At 30.3% G+C, this 14578-nt stretch overlaps 1 protein-coding gene across 2 annotated transcripts; it reads right to left on the reverse strand.

Moving 5' to 3' along the window:
• Positions 1 to 257: 257 nt before the first annotated feature.
• Positions 258 to 8283, reverse strand: LOC123228842 (kinesin-like protein KIN-4C). 2 transcript variants are annotated; one of them, XM_044654310.1, is made up of 28 exons: positions 8224 to 8267; positions 7936 to 8108; positions 7652 to 7798; positions 7413 to 7565; positions 7076 to 7329; positions 6813 to 6979; positions 6604 to 6728; positions 6371 to 6407; positions 6186 to 6277; positions 5986 to 6102; positions 5799 to 5912; positions 5625 to 5708; positions 5329 to 5536; positions 4922 to 5022; positions 4430 to 4528; positions 4225 to 4338; positions 4038 to 4154; positions 3875 to 3955; positions 3390 to 3461; positions 3209 to 3302; positions 3093 to 3124; positions 2906 to 2991; positions 2618 to 2689; positions 2304 to 2531; positions 1814 to 1958; positions 1639 to 1722; positions 978 to 1547; positions 258 to 850 (listed from the first exon to the last, which is right to left on the reverse strand). In XM_044654310.1, exons 2-28 carry the CDS (start codon positions 8059 to 8061, stop codon positions 515 to 517), a joined length of 3855 nt encoding a protein of 1284 aa, XP_044510245.1. In that variant the 5' UTR covers positions 8062 to 8108; positions 8224 to 8267; the 3' UTR covers positions 258 to 514. The 2 variants fall into 2 exon arrangements, with proteins under 2 accessions (XP_044510245.1, XP_044510244.1); XM_044654309.1 differs by having other exon boundaries at positions 7936 to 8283.
• Between the last annotated feature and the right edge of the window lie 6295 nt (positions 8284 to 14578).

Genomic DNA, 14578 nt, shown 5'->3' on the forward strand with positions numbered 1-14578 from the left:
ACGTGCTTTCATCGTCTCTCTACCAAGACTTTTTTCTGTGTTGTACTGTTTATAGAAAACCTTTCAGACGTCTTAAGAATGCTCAAATGACCATGGTGTCTTGTCCACTTTTCTGTTGAGTCAAGAAAACTCGTCTCCTGACAAGGCTCCTCACTGAGTCCATGAAGGGAGGAGGACATCAATCTCAATTATTAAAATGCTTTAATTTAAAGATTAAAAAATCATTATGTAATAAAATGTGGCTATGAAGAAAAAAGTGTTTTTCAAACTAGGAGCAAAACACTTCCTCCGGGAAATTCATTTAATTTAGGGCACTTTCACATTCGAACTCAATCAAACCATTCTCTCTATCTATTGAAGCTAAAGGTAGCGATCCTGGTCTGTTCTTAAACTGCTTGAACATCAATCAATTTCGTATTTTACACAATAAAATGCACTACTACCAAGGCTCCAACTCCTGTAAGATCCCACGAATCCAGATAAACGATGACAAGGTGGTTTGGTTTGACTGAAGTCAACGGCTGAAGTTCTCTTTCTCTTCTGAAGTTGTTTTGGGCCGAGCAGGACTTCTTGAAGCGAGAATGGCAGTTTCCTTGTTAACTGATTCATCTGATTGATCAGCATTTCTATCCCTTAACAGGTTGCTACTATTTGATGCAGCTGAACGCATTGCCCTTGGTAACTTCAAAGGAATCTCTGCCTCACTTGCGCTATTATCTACCTTTTTGGGAACTTCGGTGGTGTTGCTGTTGTTTTCTGGCTGCATGGAATCTGGGGCAACAGGAACAAGCTGAATAACGGATTTCCGCCATTTCTTCCTCTGATTTGGCTTTAGTGCATTGGATTTAACCTGTTTGAATTGCAAAGAACATATGCTAAGGCAGAGTTGAAAGAAACAGCAACATGTAAAATGAATATAATCCTTTTGAAAGTTCTGTGGACTGTGTCCTATGAAAGACAAGTAAAAGGAAACTTACCAATGTGTTTCCAATGTCTGATAAAGGTTTCCTCCTCGGCCCGCCATTATTATTAGTCTCAGTAGGTGCCTCAATAAGTGCGCTCTGCAGTAGCATGGCACCCTGTGAGGCAAGGTGATTCTTCTGTGTATCATCAGTCCCTGCACCACCCACTTCGCTATTGGCCAAATCAGATTGTTGGAAGTCATGCTCCTTGTCAGTAACAGCTTCTCTGTTAGAGCACTTAACGGTTGTACATCCGCAAGATGAATTACAAATGCCTCCAGATGCTCGGCATTGACATTTATTTGTCTTGCATGATGAGCTCTTACTACATGAGCAACATAATCCAGAGTCATTGTTTTTCTTCTCAACAACAGTTTCTTCCCCTGAATACTCTAATCTCATTTTTTCCGAGTCGTTAACTCCAAACTGATTAAGCCCGAAACTTGAGCGACTTCCATTTTTAGAAATTCTTCTCTTAACGGGTTGTTTTCCTGACTCTACCCATTCTTCATCTTCATTTACATCTGAATGTTCAGAATCAGATGTGTCCATATCTTCCAAATGCATTAATGAGTTTCGGTATCCCTGGGCCATAAATAGAAATATCAGGGAGGAACTTATTTGAAAACATAAAAAATATTTGAAAAAAAAATTAAGAAGAGAAATTGACATCTACCGGCTTCCGCAAATCGTATTTATGTCCTCGATCAAAATTATCCAAGTTTTCTTCTTTCATAGATAACTTTTTTAAAGTTGAATTCTGTTACAAGGATAAAGGAAATATTAGGAAAGTTAGATAAAACTCTTAAAAGCATCTCCAATATTATTGTAAAGTAAACACATCCACTAACCTGCAACCTCAACTGATGAATCAGTTCAGCCTTATGTGTTTCGAGTTGTCTAGCAACACTACTGAGTTTCACTACCTTTTCTTTTAAATCTCTTATTTCAGCCTCTTTTTCTCTACAATCAACTTCTTTATCTCTTAACAAGCACCTAAAACAAACAGAAAAACATGTTGACTTGACTTCTATAAATTTGATCTTAATGTGGCAATTTAACAGAGATTTGAAATCATATTCAACATAAAGAAATCACAACAGTCCAAATGTTAAGAATAGTTTGTTTTTAACTAATATGTTTTGATTTCATAAGGAAAATGCATATTTAAGTTAGGTATATAAATTTCAATATATAGGATAATTTAGTCTCATGGCATACCGATTATTTTGTAAAAGTTAAAATAATTTATATTGAAATGTTGACTATCATGTAAATTATTTTAAATTAATTTTAGTATTTAAAATAATTTATATTAAAAGGTTGATTAGTATGTAATACCTGGAAGAAGAAGCTAAATTGAATAGATAATTCATAATATTTTTTGCATCAGCCATAGATCGAACTTGGTTCCAACGTCCTCTACCATTAAAAATTCGTTCACGTTCTTCTGCTTCTGACAATTGTGACGCCATTGAAACTAAGGTACTCGACGAAGATGAAAGCATGTTTTCAAGTGCAAAAATTCTTGAATTTCTTGCACCAGGAGACATTGTTTCTGGGCTATCACTGCATTTTTACAGTAATCAAAGATAGATTTTGTTATTGATATCCTTTTGATAATGTTAAAAAGATAATACAACCTCAAGCTCTACCTGAAATTAGTTTGCTTTAGCATTTGTGCCTCTTCCTTCAACTTTGCTATCTCATTCGCCATCCTTGCCCTCCTACAATACCAAAAAATACTCTGACTTGATTTACTTGAATACATGCATAAATGAAACCAATTCAAGACCAATATATTCAAGCTGGTACAGACAGAGAGTAAATTGAAACCCAACTGAATAAATCAAAACTGATGCTACAAGGCTTTAAAGTTTGAGTTTAATGTTGCATACTGTTCAACAAGCTTTCTAATATAAAAATCATAAGCATGGACTCACTCTTCAATTTGGCGCTCATATTCAGAACGTACTTCATGTACCCGTACTGTGACTTCAAGCTCATGCTCAACTGTTTGCATTAGAGCCTTCTCGTAGAAAACATTTTGTTAGTGTTAAAGAATCACTTCCTAAAGCATAGAACCAAATTATCCATCAACATAAAAGTTAGAACAAACAATTTAATTACCTGAATTCCAGGACCATTCCCATTTCCAGCACCTGCATAAAAGGAATTTTCCAATTAATTACAATTACCAAAAAGAAAAAAAAAAAAACACCCTCATAAGGCAGTATATTCAGAACTGTAATTGTCACGTGAGGAAGCTTTTCGAGATTCCAAAAGCTCTTTGAGTCTTTTAGTAGCCATTGAAGCCTCTTCTGTTTTTCTTTGCAAAACCTAAAAGGAAAATCAGCAATTAAAGAACATCACTCATTATTTAGGAAAACAATAGCCTCTTAACACCAAAAGTGGATATTAGTTTACCATTTTCTGTCTTTGGTTTAAAGCTAATAGTTTATGCATCTCATACTCATTCCTCCTTCCTTCTTTCTTAAGCTGACAAAACAACAACAAAAATATTTACAATAATGATAAGCAACATGAACAATTTAGATAAAAACAGGGGATGTAATACTTCTGCAAAATGTTCCAAAATTTTTTATAAGGATAAGTCTTGGTTGCCTGAAGGATAGCATCTAGAATGTTTATGCATCAAAACCATAGCATCTAAGAATAGTTTATGCATCAAAACTACATCTAAAAAAGGCCATATTATAACATTTGGGTTTAGAAAGCTCATTATTTTCATTTTTTTTCTTTCGTATACAACATATAAAATACTCCATAAGTACATACATTCAGCAATTATAACACCATCTATATTAAACTTTTTGACTCATCCAGTAACTATAGCAAATAGGATTTTCATATAACTATTAAAACATAAAATAACATAGTCCTTACTATACCTGAAGGACTTCCTTTTCTCGTGATGCCTTCCATAATCTGAACTGTTCGGACTCTTGCTTAATCTTTTGTTGCAATTGAACCTAAAACACACAAATTTATGTTGATACTCGGAGCAGTATATACTAATGTATCATATAAGTAAGCTTTTCCATAAAAAGAGACCTTGTGAGACTTAATTCTTTGAATCTCATCCTGTAGCCGTTTTGCTGCCTCGTCACTTTTTTGTTTCTGTCTCAAGAGTTGAGCTTGGGCATCCTGTTTTTTCTTCAACTCTGCAACCTGTGAAACAGAAAATCAATTTAGAAAGGATAACTGGAATTATAAAAAAGCAAGGTAATTTGAAGCATACCTGTGCCTCAAGGGCATTCAACTTCTGAAGGTACTCGTCCTTCAATTTTTTAGCACCATCGTCAGAATTAGATGATATATTTGCAAGATTGAGTCTCAGTTCCTCAATTTCTTTCTGCAATGTGATAACAATAATAAGAATTACTTGATCGAAACTACTTTTAAATTGCACCAAAAAAAAAAAGTGTTGCAGAAATAGAGTTGACCTGCAAAATTTTCTTTTCATGTTCAAGCTCTAGGACTTTCTTCTCATAATGTTGTTTAAGAACTGAAGTATCGCCACTAGAAAACCGCTTCATTTCAGCCTTGAAGAGATTAATGAAAAAGGAAAACAAAGCTATTAAACTACAGAGAATAAAAGAAACAGAATCATGCGGGAATTGAGAAAATCCTAACGCCAGGATGTATGTATTTATGTCAAAAGAAAGAAATTCTCTTAGGCATTAAAAGCAACCTATGAGAAATTTTGGAAGAATTATGTGTGGTTTATGAGGCCTTCAAAATATATATATATATATAAAGATATATATGTTCTGTCTAAGAAATTGTTACGCCTTTATCTTGGAGAGCAAACCAAGAAACGGCAAAAATTACTTCATAAAAAAAATTCTCTGGTAAGCCTGCATGTTGAAGCAATCTGGGAAACGTTGCCGGCAAAGATATATCTACCAGAAACAGTTAACTTGAGCAACATTTACCTCCTTTTGTTCAAGTTTCCTATCCAACTCCTTGAGCTCTTTGTCCAGTTTTTCTTGAAGAGAAGAATGTTCTAGCTCCTTTTCTTCATCTTCAATCTCATCTGCATATATTTTGAAAGACTTTAATCTCCATATATTTGTACAGCTAGCTCCTCGATTTGAAATTGAAATACCAAAATCAATGATATGATGCTATAAAAGATGCACGCAAAAATGTTATCATAAATGTATATTATCTTAAACACAACAATGGTGAGGGCACCAAAATTTGCATGTAGGGTTTGTCCCACTCTGTAATAGAGAAGCCAATAGCCTTCAGCCAACTTGGAATAAAAAAGGCAGAAGAACGTTGGTGTTCAGCAAAATAATCTTAAACAATTAAACCATCAAAACAACTCATATCTTACCAGAAATGTCCAAAGCTTTGGTATCACAATCAGAAGAAAACTCATTTATACATGGGAATAGTACATTCTTTGAGTGGAATCCATCATCATCAAATTCAACGTTATCAGCATTTCGACTACGTTTGGAGTTGCACGAGCTCTTCACACGCAACAATTCCCCTTCCAACTCTTGAATTTTTGACACATAAGTTTTTAACAAATCAAAGTCCTGAAATGGAAAATGAAAATATTACGTGTCACATTTTTTTAATTAAGGTAATGATAATAACACAAAGGACAGCAATTGACTCACTCACCTTAGTTGAACTACATTCAATCTCATCCCATGATTTCCCATTCCGAGCTGATTCAATTTGCATTATCAACTTGTCCTTTTCAACCTAAAATATTAAAAGTAGTTGACAGATAACTCAGTGCCAAAATAATGTGTAAAAATTTCATAAAACTGAAACACTTGAAAAAAGAAATACCTGAGCATCCAGAGCACATTGTGTTAAATGCTCACAGGTTACTCTGCGTTCTTGAAGCTCCCGTTGTAACTCACTGTTGCTTGCTTCAAGTAAAGATACTTTGTGTTTCAGAATCTGAAAAAGAAGAGTTGCCTGAGCAATTAAAGTCTGGAGAATAGACACAAAGACTTGTTGTAAGCTAATATACCTGAAGATCATCATAAGGTGAACTAGAATCGCCACGACAAAATAGAAGCTCAGCCTGCAACTGCTCAATTTGGCTTCGCATCCTTTGCATTTGAGCTGTCATTGGATCGCGGTTGATCTAATATCACAAAATAAACTAGGTCGTAAAAAATAGAAGCATGTCAATTAACGGTGGAGAATATTTCAATTGATAGAACTTACAACTGCTTTGTTCTGAATGTTACGTGCTCGATTTGCATACTTCAAAGTGTTTAAAGTCTCCTCAGCATTTGTGTCCGCAGGACTAACACAAGCTATAGTCAAACATATCAAATTAAGTTAATAAAATCAAGAACTTCAAATAAATAAGAATAAATTATTATCTTTAGCACTTATAAATTGCATACCAATCATCACTGTTTTGCTGTTTCCTCCAAGAGAATCCTAAAATTTTAGATTTCATTGTTAGATTAAAAAATTTTCTGCGAGACTAAAACAATTTCAAAGCAGTAAATTTCTACAAAAAAAAATTCCAAACAGTAAATTTTTATGATTTTTTTATCAAACGTGAAATAATGATATAACCCTAACAAATATTTGAAAACAATTATTCTTATAAGATTAAAGAAAACAAACATGCCTGTAACAACCGTGTCAACTTGCTATCACGATATGGAACATGACCTCCTTCTTTACGCTTCTTGTCATCACCCAATGCACTTATCACATTACCAAGAGCTAATAATCCCTTATTGATATGGATGCCTAAACCACAAATAACATGAATATTATTTATTTAAATTAGTAATGAAACCTGAAAATTTTTTAAATCAAATGCATTATGGATACCTTCTTTTAAACGCAAGCCATCAGCACCTGTTCGTTTAGCACGTTCTGAACCAGCAAGGTCCACTAAATGGAGTTTAGCACATAATATATCATCACCGATATCATCAGTTGTGCCATGATTAATTTTCTTTTGTTCCATGGTAACAGTAAAGATAGCATGCGAACGACTGTAAGATATTGCAATGAGTTATCTATAACAAAATTGATGGCTATTGTCAAATAATAATGAAAAAAATAAAAGATAAAATACAAAAATGTTGTACCTTGATTGACTATTCATGTTGGTACTTCCAGTTGCACGGGACAGAGAACCGCGAGATATATATGATGCCATCTCTTCTTTTGTCCTAACTTCTGCCTCAGTTACGCCAGCAAGTGTTATGCCTCCGTTCACTGTTTCTCTGATTTGGACAGGAGCCCTTGCTGGGACAACAGGCTTCGCCACAGATGACCCATCGCCTTTGTTCAAATTGGGCAAATTTGAATCAAGCAAGTCAAATACCTCCTCCTTGAAAATCTGCAATTCAGTCGGAAATCATATTTCAGCAAATACAATAACAAATAAATTACCTCAAAAGACTTTAGTATATCTTATCCTACCTCAATAAATGTTACTCTGATCAGGAATTCTGTAGATTCTTTTTCTGCCTCAACTCTTTTAAAAATATTGTCCGTTACTTTAGGTATAATTCCGAAGCTACTTCCTTCACCGCTATAATTAGTCCCCATTGTATAAGTCTTTCCGGAACCAGTCTGATATCAGCATATAAACGTAGTTAATATGACATTACATATAATTAGCATTTAGATAATATACTCTGATTTTAAACTACTCAAACCTGGCCATAAGCAAGAACTGTGGCGTTGTAGCCATGGAATAGTGCATCAACCAGAGGTGCCACACAATCATCATATATTTTAACAGAAGGTGCAGCTGTGCTACCATACACATAATCGTAAGTAAAAGTGTGCGATCCTATCTGAATCTGTTTTGAATAGAAAACAAAATTTCAGCATAAAATAATCTCAAAAGCAAAAGATATTCTTCTATCCGGAAATGTTGATAAAATTTAAAAGTCTATAATCAATCTGAAAAAAATTATGCAAGTTTACCATATAATACCTGAGGTTCACCAGGAAACACGGTGATGCAATCTGTACATCCGTTCAGAAGCTCGGAGGTGATGAGAGGCCGAATGTTGACGGCAACTCTAACACATTGAGACGAATCCTTTGCCTCTGAATCCATTTCTGATTTCGCAGCCTATCTTTGTTTTCCAGCCAATCTAGAAAAACCTAATAATAGGGAAACAAAATTCACTAAACCAACTTTTCAAGAAAATGTAATCGAGAAATATTTCAGCTAAATATAATTTTGATCCGACAGTAAATTGCCAAAAGGTGAGATTACGGAGATTGAATTGAGAAATTGAAATGTAGACAGAGATAAAGAGAAGCGAGAAAGAGCCAATAGAGACTGCGTTTTCGAAGATGAGGGTTTGAGAATAATAATTTTGTATTTGAAACTTTGAATCTGAGAAAAGGCGCTCGGCCGAAATTCAAATTGTGGTCACGTGAGTTGCATGTGAGTGCGTTAGTCCGTCCGTGGACCCTGCTGGTTGTGGGAAGTATTTTTTACCCAATAATATTTAATGAACCAGTTCGTTCGCTCGCTCAGTCACAGGATTTTGAAGCTGAGGGTCAAATTTTTTGGAATAATAATTTCATTTAAAAAAAAAGTCTAATATCACAAGAATTCCATAATATTTGATCCTTCAAATAATTCTATCTAAATTTAGTAATTAAGAAAATTGGTTGGTTGGCCTTGTGAGGTGCCTAGAGATATGGTTTTGGTTTTTGATATGGTTAAATTTGATAGCCTTGTACTCCTGATTATACATGTCTACTTGCAAAACTTGACTTTTTTTTTTCTAAGGCTAAATTACTATTTTCCATTAAATGTGTAATTAACTGATAGATTACCATGGTTAAAGTTTGAAAAAAAAAAAAACACTATTTTTCAACTTCTTATTCAGTTTGTTAAAATTAGATGTTAAATTTTTTATAAAATTACTGAAAATATGAAAAACCCGTCAAGCTGAATTATATTTTGTTTCGTAATTTTTTATTAAATAATTTTATATATCTCTAATTTATATTAATTTTAATTAAAAATAATAAAAAGTTAATTTAAAATTAACTATTAATAGGTATGTTGAGAATCTCATCGATCGGTATGATTCTAAACTTGATTGAAATTACATTGATTTGATATAATTTCAACTAGAAATTGCATCAGGTGCAATTTCGACTATGTTGACAATGAATATTGTTGACATTAGTTAATATTTAAATTTAAATGAAAATAGGAGGAAAAGATAAAAAGGTATAATGAGATAAAGAGTAATTTGTTTGTGTTATTAAGGATGTAAGTAATATTAACTATGTTATAATATTTGAACAAAATAATATAAATATCTATTTGATTGTTAAAATTAAAAGCAATATTATATATATTTATTTTGAATATATAAATAGATACATACCTATGTATGTCATCACGTGATTGAATCTTATTTTATTATTTATTTTAAATCGTTCAATCACATAATAACATACATAACGTGTATAATAAATAATTTATGTACTTAAAATAAGTATGTATAGTTTGAATATAAAACAGATAACTAACTTTGACTGACAGGTAATAAAATGAATGCAATAAAGAATTTAGATACAAAGTAGTTTTTTAATTTTGTTTGATTCATTTGTTTAAAAACCAATGATTATAAACATGGTATTAATAACTTGATAGAATATTCCAACAAAGTATAAACAAAAATTACAAATACAGTGTTCTGAAAATGACCCATTTTTTATAAGACTTAGGGGGGAGTTGTTCTTTGCTTAACTTATGATTATGTTTATCTATTTCTCTAAGTATATATATATATATATATATATATATATATTGTTTTTTTATCTCTTTTCTATCATTTTCTTGTTAAACTTGATCCTGCCCTTAGACTCATTATGTTGATCAACTCAATTCGGTGGTTCTACATCAGTCAGAACCCAATTTGAGAACCTTCTCTCATAAATTCCCTTCATCAAGTCATTGTGCTATTACCAATCTAATTGGTACTTTCCTTTTGTTGATTCTTAGCTCTTGTTATCAATTATGAATTCTTTAAGGCCAAAGGATACTGTTTTCTCAAGTGTGCCCCTATTAATTTTAAAAATCTCATTTACCTATCTATAAGCGAATAAAATTAATTTAGTTCGTTAGTTATATAATCCCCCCCCATAAACCATAAAAACTAACAATTTTCCTCCAATCCAAGTTTTCAAAAATAGTGTTTTCCCCCTAAGGTTTCTAAGTTTTCATATTCAATTTTTTGACAACGTTTCTTCCTCTCCAACGACCTTTAGGAAACCTCTCTTTCTCTTCAACGTAGCCTCCTTCTGACGGTTCTCCTCAATGTTGTCAGAGACAAAGACGACTTATCTTCGTCGATGAAGAGTCTTTGTCATTGACAAAGACGAGTCGTCTTCGTCGACGATGATACCAAGGAGAATCGTTGGAAGAAGGCCGCATCGAAGAGGAAGAGAAATCGTCTGAAGGTCATCAGAGAGAAAGAAACGTCGTTGAAAAATTGAATATGAAAACTTGGAAACCTTAGAGGGGAAAATACTGTTTTTGAAAACTTGAGTTAGGAGAAATTGTTAGTTTTTAGGGTTTAGAGGGAAAAAATAAAAATAAATTTAAGTTTATTTTTAATATTACAGATAAAATAACGATTTTACTTTTAAAACTATTAATTTTAATCGTTCATGAGTGAATAAATAAGATCTTCAAAATTAACAAAAAAAAATTTTGGAAAGCAGCATACTTTAGGTGGGAAATAGTCCTTTGGCCATTCTTTAATGATGTAAAGCCATCAAACAGTAGATCGACAAGGAATAGACTTTTTGTATCTACAGGGAAAATGTTACAATATTATAAGATACATTTTAAATTTAAATAATAATTTAACTATATATTACATTGGGGATAAGACAACAAAAGTTATTATTTTTTATTATAAATAAATTATAAGAAATGAATGTCAATTGACAAATTATATTATTTAAACGAGAAATGTTTATACAGGTTGAGACATAAATTTCTATTGTGTAACTAATCACTTATAAAAAAATGTTATATTGGTTCGAGTTTATTATAATAACAACTAAAATGATGTGAAGTTTATCTTGTACTTTCACATATCAATGTCTATATTCATTTTATTTGACCATATAATTTAAACTTAATTATTATTTAATCAAATTTTTTGTATTAACAAGAAAAGTGTATATTTTAGGTAATAAATAAGTAATGTTATAGGTATATATTTTTAATATATAAATAAAATGTCATAATATGATTATATATTATTTTATTTTTAATTTAAAATAATTTAATTATATAATAATATATCTATAAAAATTATATATATATATATATATAATTTTATTAATAATAAAATAATTTTTAAATAATTTTCACCTACTCTACACTTTAATAGAATAAAAAATAAATATTTTTTTGGTAATTAAGCATATGGTAGGGATTTTGAAGGGATTATAAAACAAAACAGTAAAGCCTTTGCGGCCCACTTCTCCAAATGGAAGTCGCGGGTCAATTTTTAAATTTACAACGGTTAACTAATTTTGTCAAGCTAACGCCTTTTTGCTAGCGTCATTATAACGCCAAAAAAAAAAAAGATTAACAAAAAATAAGACGTTACTTACGGCATAATAAGTTATAACGATCATCCGAGGAAGGGCTGCTTCTTTTTTGCTTTAAATTTGAATAAATGTTATTTATTTGATTCATTTTTTATCTGCTTATCATATGAAAACGCAAAAGGATTAGTCTTCAAACAGATGTGGTGTAGATTGAAAATAAATTAAATTATATAAGTAATGATTTCTAAAATTTATACTTGACCCTATGAGTACAAATCGATTCGCATGTTACTTTTTAATATTAATTTTTTATTATTTATCTTTTGTTTTTATTATTTTAATGTACTCATTTTATAATTTATAATATTTTATTTTCAAGTACATAAGTATTTTGTGGAAGAACAAAATTTTATCTTAAATTATAAAAATATTTTCTATAAATTTAAAGAATTTTAGCATTAAATACAAAATCAAAATAAAAATTTATTATAAAGTGTTCAGTGCTCATATTCTTTAAATTTGCTTTTAACACAACAATTTTTTTAATTTTATAGTGAATATAAGTTCATTTAATATTAAAAGAAGAGAAAATATATAAAATTTATATTGAGTATATTGTAAGTTTGATATTGGAGAGAAAGAAGAAGAAGAAGACTAATAGGAAAAAATAACCGATGACCTATTGACATATCCGACCGATTTATAAAAATTCGTTACTTATGGGTATGAGTCTAAAACAGATACAAATTTAAAAATCTAAAACTAATACTAATTTTTAGATGGGTTACTTGCAGGTATCTATCCGTCTTATTAAGTTAAAAAAGAATATTGATTAAAATACCCATATTTCAAGGGATGGATTAAAGTAACCAAATATCTATGGATTAAACTAGATACTTGGGTTGGCTCAAGGAGGTTGCGTCGACCCAAGGCCTAACCTAACTCCCTTTTTTAACTCAGTTTATAGACAGTATGACCTACTATAAAAAAAATTTTAATTAGGAGTAGAATGACTCTTTGGGGATTTTTAATCTTATTTGTTAGAAGCACTAAAATTTTATTTTAATTGGATATTCTAAAGATTATTGAATATAAATATTCTAAAATATTTTTGTTATGAGTCGCCATATTGATTAAAAATTATAATATTTTAGTCTTAAACAATAATTAATAAAAATAAAATTATAATAAAATTAAGATTTAATTAATAATATTTTATAATAAAATTGTACACCTATTTTGAGTACATACTTAATATGTATTATTATATGATAAGATGATTTTAAATTTAATAAAATTATACATACACATTTTTAGTATACAATTTGAATATATTAAAATGTGTCACGATATAATTAGATGATTTTAAATTAAAAACAAAATAACAATCAATCACTTGATAACATAGTATTTATGTATCTAAATTACGAAAAAAATATACACATATAATATTATTTTTTAAATTAAAAATAAAATATTATTAAATTATATAATAATAAATAAAATATATACTTATTTATATATTTAAAATAAATATATACAATATTATTTTATTTTTTATATAATCAATTAACCCCTATATACCCTATCAAAGAATCATCGCCCTTTTAGATTAGCCAAAGGAAGGAGAAGATAAGAGGAAATTGGTGTGCATTAAAAAATCAAGATAATGGTGAAAAGTTAAAGCGAAAAAGGAAAAAAAAAAAAGGCACAAGGAATTTGTTAACTTTAGTTGGAAGGTTTCTTGGCAACAACGGTCAACTGATTCCATCCAAAATTACTGCCTGAAATAAGACGCCAATAATACACGTATGCCATACTCTTGTCTGACTAATCTATTCATAGAACAGGACAACTAGTGCTATGCCGTGTTGTAATTTATCATCTCCGCTGAGTCCAACTTTTGTCTTCATCCACAAGAACGGTCCCCCGTCCAATCAAATTATAATACTCTATTTCGTTCTTTTATTTGATTATCCTAATTATATGGTTAAGTAATTTAAGTCATTATTTTCGAATATATTAGGACACGTGGTAGATATTATTTTTATTTGGCAGAAAGATTTATCCCCGTATAAAATATAGTGAATTTTTAAATTTTTAAATTTTAATTTAAAAATTATAAATACTTATTTTATAAATTAATTTTTATTAAAAATTTTAATTAAAATTAATAAAATCATTACTTATAAAAAAAATTTAAAATAAAAGTTTTATAATATTTTTTTTATAAATTTAAAAATTCATAATTTTTCTCTCATTTAAGATTTAAAAAATGATTATTTCCCTCTTAAATATCTAGATTTTCTTTATTCCCTTTCTTGTAATGGTGACGACAACAAATTAAAAAAGAAAAGAAAATATATCTCTTCGTTGATGAAGCTTTATCTAAAAAAAGATAATTAAAGATGTTGAAGATTTCATCTGTTTTTTTACTCTTCTTTAGCTTTACTTGTTGTTATTCTAAAATTTGATCTGTCAGACAAAAATGAACAAAAATAGAGAAAGGAGAAGAGAAACTACTCAAAGATTTGATAAAGAAATAGTCACTATTTAATAAACTTTTAAATAAATTATAAATGATTTTAAAGATGATGAAAAAAATATAATAAAATTTAATTATTTTTTAATAAATAATAATTTTACTCTAATCTTAATTAAAACTTAAAAAAAAATAAATTTACGAATAAGTATTTGAGTTAAAAAAAGTGGAAGTTAAGGGTTTAGGAATTCCCAGTTTTGGGGAAAAAAATAAAAAAAAGATATAAATTTGACGCGCTATTAAATTTAATACACCCAACGCTAAAAGATAAGGAAAAACCGAAAATATCACTGTTCACCAACACGAGCTGAGGTGTCAAAAGACGAGGACGAAACAAGGGAAGAGAATTACGCACGAGGCGTACGTTAGCCGGAAACAAGTCGCCACGGAAAGTACACACGGCAAAATAAATAATAAATTGCGGGTCCACAAAATTTAGAATTATTAACCACATCCATACTATTATAAATATGATTGGGCCACGTCAGCATCT

The sequence above is a fragment of the Mangifera indica genome, chromosome 11 (assembly GCF_011075055.1).
Source record: "Mangifera indica cultivar Alphonso chromosome 11, CATAS_Mindica_2.1, whole genome shotgun sequence".
NCBI lineage: Eukaryota > Viridiplantae > Streptophyta > Magnoliopsida > Sapindales > Anacardiaceae > Mangifera > Mangifera indica.